General features: G+C 42.6%; 2 protein-coding genes and 1 long non-coding RNA gene across 4 annotated transcripts; 1 reads left to right on the forward strand and 2 right to left on the reverse strand.

The window, feature by feature from the left end:
- The first annotated feature begins 1,276 nt into the window (after positions 1–1,276).
- LOC134185022 (uncharacterized) lies at positions 1,277–1,985 on the forward strand. 2 transcript variants are annotated; one of them, XR_009970729.1, is made up of 3 exons: positions 1,277–1,471; positions 1,527–1,642; positions 1,705–1,985. It is a non-coding gene; the product is annotated as an uncharacterized LOC134185022 (long non-coding RNA). The 2 variants fall into 2 exon arrangements; XR_009970728.1 differs by having other exon boundaries at positions 1,277–1,642.
- A 1,671-nt stretch (positions 1,986–3,656) lies between these two features.
- On the reverse strand, positions 3,657–7,509 carry LOC134184601 (uncharacterized). The gene is made up of 3 exons (XM_062652337.1): positions 6,116–7,509; positions 5,272–6,051; positions 3,657–4,523 (listed from the first exon to the last, which is right to left on the reverse strand). The coding sequence occupies exons 1-3, from the start codon at positions 7,485–7,487 to the stop codon at positions 3,886–3,888; spliced, it is 2,790 nt and encodes a 929-aa protein (XP_062508321.1). The 5' UTR covers positions 7,488–7,509; the 3' UTR covers positions 3,657–3,885.
- A 3,275-nt stretch (positions 7,510–10,784) lies between these two features.
- On the reverse strand, positions 10,785–15,402 carry LOC134184355 (alpha-N-acetylgalactosaminide alpha-2,6-sialyltransferase 3-like). The gene is made up of 2 exons (XM_062652029.1): positions 14,399–15,402; positions 10,785–11,221 (listed from the first exon to the last, which is right to left on the reverse strand). Exons 1-2 carry the CDS (start codon positions 15,355–15,357, stop codon positions 11,002–11,004), a joined length of 1,179 nt encoding a protein of 392 aa, XP_062508013.1. The 5' UTR covers positions 15,358–15,402; the 3' UTR covers positions 10,785–11,001.
- Between the last annotated feature and the right edge of the window lie 245 nt (positions 15,403–15,647).

Genomic DNA, 15,647 nt, shown 5'->3' on the forward strand with positions numbered 1-15,647 from the left:
CGTTTATCATCGAACACACACGGAGCACGATTGCAACAGACGAGTCTATCATCATTACTGTCACTGCAGTTGTTTACTCCAACAAACACTCGAAGTCGCGTTCCGTTGCTGCACGTTGTGTTGGGCTCTCCGACGGCCACAAAGTAGTTTACTCCAAAGTCGAGCTCGGTAACTAAAACAATCACGTCTGAGATCGACCTGTTCAGTTGTCCGATCTGCTGTTCTGGCGTCACCAAGCAAGAGTTGAATTTGGACTCGGAGTCTACTCGGAAAAGTAACAAATGATGAGGGAAACTCTCATCCTTCGAGAATTTGAGTGTTGTAGCACTAACGCCCGGAACAAAGAGAGGGCGGAGTTGAGACTCAGAGATGGAGCAGTGCAAGCAAACCACGCCCCTGCCTAGAACGACGACCCACTCTGATTGGGTGCCATTCCAACATGATGCTCCTAGTGGACATGTTGTATTGGCATTGACATCTGGTTGGCAGCACTTTTTGCAGGAGTCGTCGTTTAGTCGTGCCGATGGCAGAGCGAACAAAAACACAGCTATAAGTTGAAACGGCTCCATGAGACAGCGCACACTGCCTTAGCGCCGTTCCCAGACCGTATATTATCTAGATACTTTCAACCTCCCAGGCTAGACTGCGTCGCAAGGCTTCTCGACTGCGACGGTTTTCTGTAGTGCTATACGGGAACCAGACACTGCCCAGCACACGTGAGTCTGGAGAAGTGGCTACTCAGCGCCACGTAAACTATTCTTTACTAGTTAAAAGTAATATAGCTATCATACGCTAGCAGAAGCTAATTAGAGCCGTAGCCAAGATAAGGCTTTCGCCTTTTCTGATTTTAGGGCGTATATCCTTTCCGCCTCCGTCAATTATTACGTAGCGCCACCGTCATTTAGCACGTACCGCCTACGTATGCGTACGTATGATAACGTACTTACTTTATCTCCGCCTTGTTTTAGTACCCGGTTTACATCGGGCCGGTTTCCCGAAACGAATCCTTTCTTTCTATTCTCAAATCATAGATTAAACGAATCGCTAATAAATTCTCTTTCTAATGAGCTTACTTTCAGCTGTCTACGTTGTAGAAATCTCGAGATATCGCAATTTCCGTTGACGTCACAATGTGGCCTACTTCCGGCCACGTGACTTTGACTTGAATATCCAGCTTTGCTGGCCAATCAAAATAATTTTAGCCGTTAGACACACCCTATGGGCGTGTCTATGCATACGGCAAGATTTTAGCGGCGCATGCGGCTTCGTCACAATTTTTGCCGAGACGCTGCATGGCGGTCTGGTCGTCCTTTGTTCTTCGAAAGTATTTCGCCAATACTTTGGAGGCAAAAACAACATATTCAAACGTTTCTTACGTGTGTTTCGTGTCGAACGCATCATTTGAGGCCGATACGATGGAGAATGAGTGAGATTTCCGTTTGTGAAGAGACAGCGATGACACGCTCGCGCTGTAAGTACATCATTTTCATGTCTAAACGTTTCGTTTTTTTGCGACATCTTTTCAGTATGCGTTTTAGTAGCTGTGTTGCAAGTTTGGCCGCTAGCCGTTGGGGATTATTTGAGTTATGCCCATAGTAACCGCTTGTTCTCTGTTGCTATGGCTATGTACCCGTATGTTTTGGTTAGAAAATGATGTCTAGAACAATCATTTTAACCGTTTTCTAATTTCTATATGTTTATTAGCTGTCCAGACGGCGATGCAACGAACAAGAAAGCAGATCTTTTCTATTGTGAAGACAGCGGCGACTCTATTAGTGTAGCGTAAACAGGAACTTGACATGAACGCATCGAAACAATCATCAATAGCTATGAGAATTGTATCATTCGAAAGCGCAATTAACAGGCTTTTCAACGGTGTGGGTTGTGTAATTTCTGCTTCTATTTTGTGGCTACAGTTCTAATAATTGGCAACTGGAATGTAGACACGTGCGCGCGCTACACGTTTAATTACATTCTTGGTGATATGTGATAGTCACATGTGATATGCGGCGCCCTAGGAGATGCCTTACGGAAGATGAAGGGATAGAGCAGTATTTGTAGTGGTAACGTGCCTGAATGGCACGCATATATGTTTTAATGGCTATATATACACGCCACAGCAATTGCCGTTTGGTATATCTAGTGATCCCACTATGAATATCTTTGTCAACGTATTCAATAAAACAGCATATCTGTTCTTTCTTTTAATTATTAAACCAACGCCCATTAACTCTGTGTATCTATCATCTAATAGTTTATGCTTTGACGGCAGTAATCACCAGTACGAAAGGAAACAGCGAAGGAACAAACGAGACCATATTTAAAACAGTTACTCTTAGTGAGATATACAATACCTACTTAATTTATGATTTTAGATTCTTTATATTGTGTAATGCTTTTAGCATATTTAAATGACTGGAATTTTACTCTTGCAGCGGCGGATCTAGAAATTTTTGAAAGAGAGGATTCACCGTTAGCAGTTATTTATAGCATTACTATATTTCTCTTTCCTAATAAAATTATATAAAATTATTAAATCACGCCTATTGGAAAAGAGAGGGTTTTAACCCCCTGAACCCACTCTATATCCGGCCCTGTCTTTCACTCATAATAGCTAGACTACTGCACTTGGCGTCTCATGGTTGGTGCCAGGACATCATAAACTTGCTAATGGCTATGTCATGTTGATAATTACTGAACAAACACATGGAAGCAAGAAATTAGTTGCAAAGAAAGAAGAGTTTTGCTAGTTCGCTACCTTCGCTCTACTGCAAAGTGCAATTCTAATTAACATGGAAATTGATTTTACTGTTTTTATCAATTTACTGACCAATCTGAATCAAGTGAAATGTGTTTTGTTGCAGCTCCATCTAAACCAAGAAACATCCGTGTCGTACTTGGTATCGATCCATCAGTGGCTCAAATGTCTTGGGATGCCACAATTTATCCAAACGGCCATGTTGGTTATCGTCTGTGATATTACGGGAATTCATCCGTTCATACTTGTCTTGAGGTACACAAAGGTGTCGTTGACGTGCTAGACAACCAACAATGGCTCATTAAGGACTTGAAACCATTCAAGAGTACACAGTGTAGTGACTTCATATAATTTGTTGTACAACGTGAACTTTAACTGATGGTTATTGGACGGCAGAGAAACAGCGGAGACATATACGTTTTAGAAGTCTCTCGATTTAAGTGTGTGTGTGTGTGTGTGTGTGTGTGTGTGTGTGTGTGTGTGTGTGTGTGTGTGTGTGTGTGTGTGTATGCGTGTGTGTGTGTGTGTGTGTGTGTGTGTGTGTGTGTGTGTGTGTGTGTGTGTGTGTGTGTGTGTGTGTGTGTGTGTGTGTGTGTGTGTGTGTGTGTGTGTGTGTGTGTGTGTGTGTGTGTGTGTGTGTGTGTGTGTGTGTGTGCAGCGTATCACAGACCGGACGTCACACGTACACAACCACTAAAAGTTTAATTTTGTGACAGAAGCTTTCATGTGTGACGTCTTGTCCGGGACACCAAATGTGAATGCTATTTAAATTACATGTTTCGTTATGTTGCGTTTCGTAGATCGCTCTTACGTTGATAACATACGTCACATTACGTTACATGCTCAGTGTGAATCAGCCCTTAGAGGGTTGTTGAATCGAGCTTATAATATACACGTTTTGTTTTAGTTTTGATTTTTATTGACTCAGAGAAAACTGAGACTTATACATGCAGACAAGTTGAAACAAAAACAAAGACAATTTGCTATGCTTGCAGAGAGCATTCAGTCACAGTGCACTCATATCGCTTTACGTGTGCTAGCAGTCACTGTAAGACAAAGTTTTGTCCCGTTGTATTCTCATCTTGCGTAGCTTAGCCTACACAATGAACACCTGAACAGAAGATCATCTAGCGGTCACATGCATTGCCGTCAGTGAGCGGTGGTACGGTCGGACTTCCAGCGCAAAAGACCGTTCCTTGAAACGATTCCGTTGGAACGCGTTCAGGCAAGTCTCGCCCGGGATGAGCCTTTTTCATTTCGCTGTATGCCAAGCCATTGCTAGCAAAGAGCCAACGAATGAACGTGTTGGAGTTGTTAACGTCGAATCCGATAATATAGATTGATTGTGGATATCTGGTGATCTGCTTTTTCTCCTGCTCTGCATACATATATATCTTTGCTTGATTTATCAACTTGTTCCACTTTGCTTGGACTACATTCCAGTCAGTATGCGTATAAACAGGAAGATAGCGCGTGCCGCGTTCGGAATAATGGATGCGTGAGATAGCAACACTTTTGGTTTTCCAACAATCGTCTTCAAGACGCCATCCTTTGTAGCTACAGCCGTTCGAAGACGATTCTCTTAGCAGTTCCACGCCTCCTTCTTTGCTCGCTGTTGGGTTATATTCCTTCAGTAAAGACACTTTTGCTTCTGTTCTTTTATCAGGCAACACAAGTACGTTCTTCCACAGCTGAGCGGAGTAATGATAGGCGGTACCCAATAGATTGTCGACTCTTCTGTCAGCAATGGCAATAAAATGTACAGCTGTAAGTATAATAGCAAATATTGTGAATATAAAACAGAGCAATGATTTGCGTTATCCTAGTACCTAGAGACCTCAAATTGTCTGTGATTGTGTGTGTGTGTGTGTGTGTGTGTGTGTGTGTGTGTGTGAGAGAGAGAGAGAGAGAGTGTGTGTGTGTGTGTGTGTGTGTGCTCACGATACGTGGATGCGTCTTTTGTCCGTTCGCAACTAAAATCGCAGCACGCACGTTCGACACGCAAATGGGAGGGTCTATTTCAAAGAATTTCCTAAAAATTGCACAGACTCCCTTCTGGATTGGTGAATCCCCGCGTAAAATTTCTCGATGAAGCAAACGCTACACATTCCAGTTCATTCAAACAAACGCCCACCAGTCTTGTGTAGACTGTACGTTTCGTCGCCTTTCGCAAAGCTTCGAGCAATCAAAGATTTATTGCCAATTGAAGCTATACTCTTGTAACGCTTTCGTTTTCTCCAAATTCTGATTGCATTTGCACTGAATTCAACCCACACGCTATTGTGCAGCAATTGCTACACGGGGAGTGTGGCGATTTTTATCGAAAAGAAGCGAGAAGACCAAAGTTAGAATTCATTTAGCAAATCGATGACGTTGCAACGAAGATTGCATGTGACGTGGCCCACACTCTCAGTCTGCGTCTTCCGTCAGAACACTGCAGTATCTTGCCCGTACGAAGGACGGGGCATGTCTATAGTTATAGCATAAAATGACTTGTTGATTAATTAACATACCTGCTATTGTTACTTCGTAGGTTGAACTCCAACTGCTGTCAGAAGAGTAGAAGTTCGAGGCGCTTTCGGAGTTATCGTTTCGCAAAACTCCTCTAATCACCTTAGTGCTATCTTGCGTCGTTCCTTGTATTCTAAGTGTCCAGCGAATGCTTCTGCCATTTATATCTCCTTTATCACTATAATAATGTACCCGAATTTTGTATGTGCCTTCCAATGTTCCGCTTGGCGATGGTCGGAAATCTGAATCAACGATGTAATGCTCAGGACCGTAACCTTCGGTGTTGTCGTAATCCAAGAATGGAGTACCAGAACCTCCTAAATTTCTGTAATATATGTGTCTTTCACCTGGTTCAAGTACGTGTAAGTCAATGTCAGACGCTCCGTCGTCCCATGTAAGCGCCACAGTGAGCAAATTTGGTTTTCCCGTTCTGGTTATGTGCTCTTGGTAAAAGCCATGACGATAATATAGGCTTGCTACTGGTGACCTGTAAGGTACATCAGAACGCCTTGTCCTAGGAACGTTTGTCGATGAGACATATCCGCCAGCTACAAATACAATCTTGGACGATTGACTGACTATATCTACTAAAACTTTCCTGAAACGACCCACAGAATCAACGTCAGCACGTCCACGAGCAATAGCTCGTCTCTCAGAGTCGTTACTAAACACATACGAAAAGACAACAGCAGGCAATGGCTGACCAGGCTTAGGAACAACTCTGCCATATACTGTAATCGAGTTGGTCGTTATGTTGGCATCAAACGGATCGACCACAATGTCTGTAGTATAGAGTACAAATCGTCAAACTATTTTAAAATTTGCACATCTGATCGATCATCTTACCTGGAGCATTAGAATCGTTGAAAGCGATAACCGCCTGATTGTAAATCGTTTCCATATCAGTGTCACTTAGTTGGAAAGCTGTGTGGCTGTAGACACGAAATCGGTTATATCCGCCGTTATGGTAAGGGTCAAACCTATTTGTAGACAAGTCAAACGACAGCGTTTGCTCAGATCCAAAGCGGGGGTCATAAAATGAGAACTCTCCCATACTGTATTTGTAAACGAGAACGGCATGACCCGGTAGAACTCCAAAATAGTCGGACTTCTCCATCCAAATAAGCTGCGGAGCGTGAGACACAAAGAGAGCATGGATGAGAACTTCAAACGTTTCTAGATCGGACACTGACTCCGATTGAGGTGGTGGGTCAGAGCAGCGCACTTGCAGCAGTGTCATCATGCGGTCAAGCAAGTCGGTCGACCATTCTTTGCTCGCAATCTGCAGTGTCTTCTCTTTAGAAACAAAGAACCACCTTGCAAATATTGCCATTCCGTTGTACGTCGGCCAAAGAAAAGTAGTGGACGAAGGCCAACCGTTGCGCTGAAGTGTAAATCCTGTGTCAATAGAATGACTTCTCATCCACCGTGAAAGTGTCGTGCGAGGAACGGAAACAAACACGACTTGTGACAAAGAAGTCGTAAAAAACTGAATCGTAGTCGAATTCTCGGCACCTACCGCAAGCCCCATTGCTTCAAGAGAGTTTGTGCGAGAGTCGTACAAGTACGGGTACACGACGTCATCTTCACCTGTCTTTTCGGGCTCCACTTCTACCTTGATATTCTCTTTAAATACACGACCGAACAGTTCGAACTCGCTCTCAGAATTATTGGAGACGGCTGACATGTCGAGTAATACCACTGCAACTGTGTTTTTTGGAAGTCCTTTCACAGACACATTGTGGTATGATGCAGACACTCTGACATGGTCGCTAGACACCACGCCTACCGGAGCATCCAGAGCAAAACGTTTTAGTCTTCTGGTCGTTGCTGTGATCCTCTCTCCATTCGGATCGAGTCCTACGTCTTGGACGAGAGGCTCAGGATCGGAGAGAGCATCGAAGGTTACGGCATTCATGTGAGCCAATGGGCATCCATCATTTCCTGGTACGGTCCCACCGTTCTCGTTCAGAAATCCTTCCTCGCACACGTCGCAGTGAGCACCGTCGACGTGAAGCGTTGCGTTACAGTTACAAATACCCGTTTCTTGACTGCACATCGCTCTGTACAACGACGAGTAAACACCAAATCCGTTGCATCGACATTTCACGTGCCCAGTTGGCTCACACAGCCGGTTAATATCGGAGGTAACGACGGGCAGCTTTACTGCAACCAGTGCAATAACGACGACAACGAGTAATCTCCTTGTTGTATCCATCTGCTCGCTTTGACGCGGCTGACTGCGGTGACACCGTTATCTCGTCCACCGATCTAGATTAGCAGAATGGGTGGGCTGTGGATTTTCCGAAATGATATTTAGAGCTATGCCACCTCTACGACACCCGACTTAAACTTGCTCTACGCGTGTAAAGAAATTCTAATGCCAAGCAGGCTAAGCGAAATCCGCTGGGTTGAGTACAGCTGCGTTCTGTGTGCGTTTCGTAACGAATTTACTGGCAGATGCGACATTGGACATGATTGTTGAGACCGGATGTTTGTAGCTGTTGACACGTCTGCATCCGTCTACACAGTAAGTTGCAAAACAGGGTACATACATACATACATACATACATACATACATACATACATACATACATATGTATGTATGTATGTATGTATCTATCTATCTACACAACACCAGATTCAAAGTCATCTAGATGACATTTCTTTTTCTAACCTGCTAGATTTGGTGAGTCTCAGACACAGAGCCCGCCTAAAGACTATATCATCTCCTCATGTGGATGCATGGTTGTGGGCAACTCCAAACCGTAACCTTGGCGTCACCATGTCACCCCATGAGTTTGTTGTAGCTTCAAGATACTGGTTGGGTCTGCCCATATTTCCTTTCCCACCAAACGGCATTAGATGTTTGTGTGGTCAGCCACTTGACCCTTACGGAAATCACCTTGTTGGATGTGGTCATGGTCCACATCGTCTGAATCGTCATAATGCTTTGTGTGAGACTATTTTGGCAATCGCTTCTTATTGATTCGAAACAAGTTGTAAAAGAACAGAGAAGCTCCGGTGAAACCAAATACCGGATAGGTGATGTTTTCCATCCAAATTTCTTGAATGGACGTCCTGGATACTTTGACATCACAGTAAGAAACACGTTGCAACCATTAGACATCCCTCGAGTTGCTGAAACATCAGGAATAGTTGCAGAAGCGGCTGAGATGGACAACGATGATCGTCACGATGCAAGAGTGATATTTGCAGGCGGGGTTTTCTACCCCTTGGTGGTAGAGACGCTCGGTTTATGGTCACCAGACAGCCTTAAAACTTTAAAATCTATATCTTCTAAAGTTTGTGCTGTGCTAGCTGTTCCTTTCTGGAACGCTTTCAAGAACTTGCTAGAGCAACTGTCTGTAAAATTATGGTTGTATAAATAACGCTAGAATGGTTTCTAGCCGCATGCTTGCGGAAGTAGATAATGTTTTAAGTTGGGACTTCCCTGTATGCTATTAGTTGTTCAATAAAATTATATACAGACATGGGCATAATTATGAGCCACCCTGAGCATGTGACTTAGATTAGAAATTATTGGACTTTCTCAGACACTGCAAGTACAGCATCTACAGCAACAGCTGCACTCTTCAGTACTAAAACAAGTCATAATGACAAGGTAATGGCTCTGATTGTGCCATCCACATGTCTGAGATTGGAGGTGATCATGTGTGACCTACATGACTGCTTCTTGCTGTCAGTTCAACCATTTTGAAAGTTAATTAATAATGAAAATTGTTTTCAAAAACTTCTAAACAATAAAATGACTTTGTTTATGTCATTAAACATACTCAAAGATTATACGTTTCAGTTTACTTGCATATTGTGAGTCTACTCTCATATGCTCTGGTGACGTCACAACATGAACGGTTTGGACACGGTATTGCAAGGTGGTTAGTCTGGTTTTGTTGTACGGCTTGTCAAAGCGTCCAATCAGAACAATACAAATACTCAAATAGCATAATTTGATGTAGAATCAGCGGGTCAGCAGGTATATTCATAAATCTGCAATGTTCTGTTGATTTTCATGCCTCAGCTGATATGAGGGTGGCTCCATCCATAATTATGCCCATCTCTGTATATATATGTACCAGCGGCGGATCCATCATTTTGATGAGGGGTGCATGGTGGGGCAATGGTTTATTTTTGACGTTACTATGAATTAATTATTTTTCAACGTAAAAATGTGGAGTAAATCGAAACAAGTGTAGAAAACGAGTTTCAAAAACTAACTTGACTTTCAACCCCTAAGAGTCGCAGTCGAAGTAACAGTCCCGGAAGTATTAGTGTTCCAGATGAGGTAGGACGAGCTAATTAAGAGTTGCCTTTTCACGTTACTATTGCATTATACCATGTGATTAAGCAATTTGGACTGACTACGGATGTTGCACTCGTTCACGAACTGAGAGAAAACGTGATACGAACTGATAGAGACTACTCTGTCTGAGACCAAGTAGAGGCCTGAAGGAGGAAGGCGCGCCCTCCTCGCCCATGCCTATAGATCCGCCACAGGGGTGTGTAAGTTGTCGCCATGTCGCCAAAATTGGCAACAGACTTTCATTTTGGCGACAAAGACGTGAATTTTAGGCGACAGACGTCTAGAACTCTGAGTGACTCAGACGAACGAGTAGCAGGGGCTCACCTTTGCCGGGGCACCCGGATAGTATTTAACTGTCCCGGATAATTCTTTGCAACCAGACCACATGGTGGGTGGCTGCACTCACCTGGTTAGGTCCTCGCCTTTCCCTCACTGAGTCAACTCTCTCGGTTGGTTCCTCACAGGCAAGAACATGGCATTCAGTCATATACCTATGGTCCTTCTACCACCGAAGTAGCACAATTGCATTCAGGTATCTAAAGGGTCATGAGACTGTACTGGACCATGAAGCAGGCAAAGCCATTTTGTATCAAAGTCGCAATACAGTAACAATAAAGTGCACTGTCTTACTGCATGTATTCTCAAGACTTGAGTTAAAATGGTGTATTTTATACTACATATATATATATATATATATATATATATATATATATATATATATATATATATATATATATATATATATATATATATATATCGCATTCTATCAAGAGGTATAGTCTGGTTACTCCTAATTCATTAAGAAGTTTTATATAGCATGTTTGATACAACCATGCAGCAGCTTTGAGATTTCTGGTAGGAAAGAAGCATGTTCTCATTAACACCCAGTTGTTTGCTACATGAGTAAAGAAATTGTCAACAATTTGAACCTGAATATATATGACTTCAAATTGTCCTTATATTGTGTAACTGAATACCTAGTGACCACAAAAACCACACACTTGTTTCCAGAACAACATTAAAAATTTGTAACAACACAAAGTACACCTCACAAACACAATTCATTACTTTCTGCCACACCCATAAACCTTGCCAATCCCTACACCCTCAAATCATCTGTAGCTACTGAAGGGCATCAAATCAGTCACTGAGTAAGAGAAACCTGTGATGATGATACAAATGTGCACAGAGTTGAAGAAACAAAGATAAGATCCAAATCTTATAAACATTTAACTACCTCTAAACTTCATGTTACATTGACCACTATTTGCAACCAATGCATGTACATTAATCAATACCTCTTAAGAGTCCGACTCAAATCCATTACAAACTTGCAGTGGTGATACACTCTTCACGCGTACACCATTAGTGTAAACTGACAGTATCTAGTTACAGGTACTCACCAGAGTTAACTAGACTTGCTCGTTTCAGCTTTAGCGTAGTCCTTTGGATCCCACTTGGGTGCATGAAATGTCATATTAGACGCGACAGCCCACCTTGCAAATACAGTTTTCTCACTGATGAATCGATGTGCTCCACCATTGAACTTTTCACTGCTAACATAATAAGCACACTCGTCCCCTCGAGCTTCCCAATAGTGGTATCTAGCCTTAGGTTGATTTTTCTTCCTGAAAAAAGCACACCAGTTAGTTCTAAGTTTGCTAAATACAATGGACAACAAAACCAACAACTGTGATCGACTAAAGACAAAGTTGTATAGTGGACTCGTATTAGTGTGGTTCAAAGGTGTGATTAGATGATCCAGTTGGATACAAATTACTGAGTCTAACTAAAGAAAGTGGGCACACTGCAAAATGGTAGATCAACCAGTTGTTGATATTTGGCAGAATGTTCTCAATGTGAAAGGAGAGTACAATTAGAGCACAATTTCAACAATCATACAGTTTAGCAATAATACAGACACAATCAGACAACCCTTCTCATTTCAGCATAACATGCCTACTTCTAGAATCTTAGAGTAACTCTTAGTGAGAGCAGATGTAAGGCAATACTGAAAGTTCAGTTGTCCTCCATGTCAAACTAGCAACTAGCTATTAAGGATGTCATACCAAAATTCTTCAAATGAGATGCTTCAATAACATCATACTCATATCAAAGTTGACCAATGCGCTGTTAGTGGTAAGTGTAACTAACAAAATTAATCAGCAAGTCTGCAATTGTACTGTCTTCAAGTTTAGATTGTTTTCAGTTGTACAAAAGCATATAAAGTTGCAGTCATAAATCTAACTTCAGTGTTAGATTTGTAGAATCTCAGCTAACTATGTTTTCTATTCTCCACCCAGTGTAGATTAGATCTCTTTGTAAACAGCAGGGAATATTGCCTACTTATTACTGCATCTTCAGTTTCACATATGAGACACAAATGTACGTTTCCATACTATGTTGCAGCATTCGTCCAAGACTGTGCTATGGTTTCGTAGCAAGAGACCTTGTTACCTTTTCTGCTGTTCCCTTGTCCCTTGCTTGGCTATACAGTTAGATGATATCTAAGTCTTCTGAAAAATTTAAATTATAATTTGATATGAATTCTACTGTGGCGATTCTCATACAGGCAGTATTCTGTTATCAAAATGTGAGTTTATTAACTCCACCAAAAAGGTTATATTTCTGGTTCTGTTGTCTGCTTAATTATTAATTAAACGTTCTGGACGGATTTGATAAAATTTTATTAAAGATCAGTCTTGGCACAAGGTAGAGCTGATGTCATTTCATTTTGGAAGAGATACGGACCAAACGTTTTTGCTGGCTGTGGCAATCAAGCACAAGTGCACTGGTACCGAGTCAACTCTAGGCCGGTAGCTGCAATTACTAGTTACAAAGTAACCTATCTTTAACACCTACTAGCCTTCGAAGAATCAGTACAGCAACGAGTACAGTAATGAGTACCGTGGCCTCAGTCTTACGAACCAAGTAAGCTCAAAAGAGAGTAAATAGCAAACTATGGAAGCAGCCATGTTAAAATGTTATCAAGTCCCGTATGTCACTCAGCCTCCTGAAGAACACACTGCTGTTGTGCTGAGGCATCCATGGAGAATGCCTGCAATCAGATACAGGTGTCCCAGACAAATGGAGGGCTGTTAGGAGGAATTTACTCTCCGATTGCTCTTGCTACAGAAAATAGATCTATTTGTAAGTTTTGATTGACAAGAATTGAAAACAGCTCACCAACTTGGATTGACAAGTCAAACGGTTGAGCGCTAAGAGTGCCTCATCATGCCTGTCCTTACAAGAAATGACTGCATCTCGGTCAATCATTGATAAGCTATCAAGTCTTTGGGTCACAAACAATCATCAACCCATGCTATAAAAATAAAATAATTTAGAATATGTCAGGTGACCTTTAAATGTAAAGATTTGTAAATTTAGTGTGGTGACAGTTTTGAATTTGAAATTGCTGCTATGCAGAAGGACAGTGACTTTCAGCTGTCCAAACGCTTTGCTTCAACTTTTGGTGTCCGAGAGCTCCCTGTTATGTAGTGCAGATGCCACACCTGGTCAATTAACTTAACTCTCGCTTAAACCCAGTCTTAATCAATTAACCCAGGCTAACATGGGTTTACTGGACTTGCGTTCACACAACACACACACACACACACACACACACACACACACACACAAACAAACACACACACACACACACACACACACACACACACAAACACACACACATGCACACACACACACACACACACACACACACACACAAATGCACAAATGGATATGCCCATCAGTACTAAACATAGCACCTCTGCCTATTTCTAGGTGAAGCATCCAGCACTACTTGCAGTTTGAGGCCCCGCTGACATACCCTTAGGAGCATGGCCAAAGCATCCTAGGGTACTAACTTTGGCACAACCTCGAAACTCGACCTCAAGCCTACATATACCCGTGCTGTGTGATATTCTGCCAAGTCAGCAGTCTTGCCCACCCCAGTCAATGACCAGGCACTCATTTTACTTCTGAGTCGAGAGAGGCAATTGCGTGTGAGTTCCTTGCCTAAGGGAACTACGCCTGTGCCCATCCTGTAATTGAACTCATAACCCAAATGTCCCGGATGCTTACATTCCCTAAATTTGCTCTCTCACCAATTAAGCTACAGATGACACACACACACACACACACACACACACACACACACACACACACACACACACACACACACACACAGTAAAGTGAGTGGTCGACACGACCAAATTCATTTATGGCTTTTCTTGTGTTTCACCATAAAAGAACCTCCACAATAGAATGGATTATAGTGAAATGAGCATGTGTAGAACTGATTCCACTCTCTCCTCCAGTACGTGCTATATGTTGACAGGTGTAAGACTACAACATGCCAAACAACACGTATGGACGCAGTAAGCTGACGAGAAAACTAAAAACCCAAATTAGTAAACTGCTCCTTAGAGCCAAAGTGACCACAGCTGCTTACAGATACTGTGCTGAATTGCTATAAACCAAATCAGACTTTGTAGCAACAGCCTATTTATGGTGGCTGCACTCGCCATGCCCAGTGTTGTCATAGAGAATCTGTGACATTTTATAGAGATAACAGTGCCGCCTGTTATCCCATCACTCTCTGATAACACTGCCACATGATTGTCCGCGCCTGCTTATTAGTCAGGCGAGGCCTGCTTACTTCACAGCTAACCCTTATATCTAAGGGTTGTTCCAACACACACACACACACACACACACACACACACACACACACACACACACACACACACACACACACACACACACACACACACACAAACAAACACACACAGTAAATTTCATACGTGCAGAAATCTTCAGGAATCATTCCATAGATCTTGGTAGACGGGCATACGTGTCTCAACAGATCAAAAGTAAACCATCCAGTCGAAAGCCAAGTATGAGACTTCATTCGAGGCTTCTTAGTCTCCTCCTCAAACAGTTTATCCATCAGCTGAATGTGCTCTTTAGTCGACATATACAAATCAGCATTCTTATTCGTTTTTGCATACGACAAAATGCGTTTGATAGTTCCTGGATGGTTGTTAGTCCACACAATGAGCTTTATCCCTGGCTTCCATTCTTTCAAAACTTTCGATCCAAAAGCATTAAAGGCTGCAATGCGTGCACTCGTCTTCTGTCCAACATCCGTTTCAAAGCCCTTCACAGGAGCAGCATTCATCCGAAACACACAGTCTGTCTTGTCAATCTCCGATCCCTTCTTCTGACCTAGAATTCGTCCCGAGCTTGATATCAAAGCACAATCCTGGCACTTCATCTTCAGAGGTTGATCGCTCATAGCATTCCTGTATCCGTCATAAACCTTCTCAACCTCATTTTGACTCAACACAGCTTCAGAGTCACGACTACTAGTAGCATTGGTGTGCGATGGAGTCGTTTTTAGTGTTGGATAGTTCGCTCGAACGCTAGCACGCACAGTCTCTTTACTCAAAACCTTTACTGTTGCCGTTGAATGGACAGTTTGTGAGATATTACCACGTGTACTGATGGAACTCCTTAGAACAGGTACACGTACCAAAGGGAAGCGGAAGTGTCTGTCAACAGGTCTGACCCTCCCGTGGTCCACAGACCACAGAGAAAAATAGACGATCGGTACTAGGACGACGCCCACAATTAGCATCCACGAAGCCATTTGAAATTGTGACCGCATTTTCATCACGTGAGCATTTCGCATATCATAGGGAAACCGTTGGATGTCACAACGCTTATTTCTGCAAACGACAGAAGCTTCCTTTCGTAGCATCGAGAGAACGAACAAGGCAGCACGCCAACGCCCAGCCAGACGTCACGTGACCGCTGACAGTCTTGCGTACCCAAACCGTATCGCATTGTTATCAAATGTATTACTGTGCAAGTGTAGCATGCAGTCTTGTTAATGTAAGCGAGATTACAAAAGTTTGAGGTAAATTATCCGAAGTGGACGAGAAGAAGCCAGACCGTATCCGGAAGTCCAGGATTGTAGCGTTATACGGGAACCTGATACGTAAAACAGCGCAAATTTGATGGCTAACGGTCTCCACGCGACCAGAAACT

Source organism: Corticium candelabrum, chromosome 9 (assembly GCF_963422355.1).
Source record: "Corticium candelabrum chromosome 9, ooCorCand1.1, whole genome shotgun sequence".
Lineage (NCBI taxonomy): Eukaryota > Metazoa > Porifera > Homoscleromorpha > Homosclerophorida > Plakinidae > Corticium > Corticium candelabrum.

What these genes read in the sequence shown, in the direction of transcription:
- LOC134184601 (XM_062652337.1), bottom strand. Translation starts at nt 7,487, where the DNA reads ATGGATACAACAAGGAGATTACTCGTTGTCGTCGTTATTGCACTGGTT. An exon ending in CAACGATTCTAATGCTCCAG is followed by an intron (nt 6,052 to 6,115) that starts GTAAGATGATCG and finishes TCTATACTACAG; the next exon opens with ACATTGTGGTCGATCCGTTT. An exon ending in CTACGAAGTAACAATAGCAG is followed by an intron (nt 4,524 to 5,271) that starts GTATGTTAATTA and finishes TTATACTTACAG; the next exon opens with CTGTACATTTTATTGCCATT.
- LOC134184355 (XM_062652029.1), bottom strand. Translation starts at nt 15,357, where the DNA reads ATGCTACGAAAGGAAGCTTCTGTCGTTTGCAGAAATAAGCGTTGTGAC. An exon ending in ATTCCTGAAGATTTCTGCAC is followed by an intron (nt 11,222 to 14,398) that starts GTATGAAATTTA and finishes TGCTTTTTTCAG; the next exon opens with GAAGAAAAATCAACCTAAGG.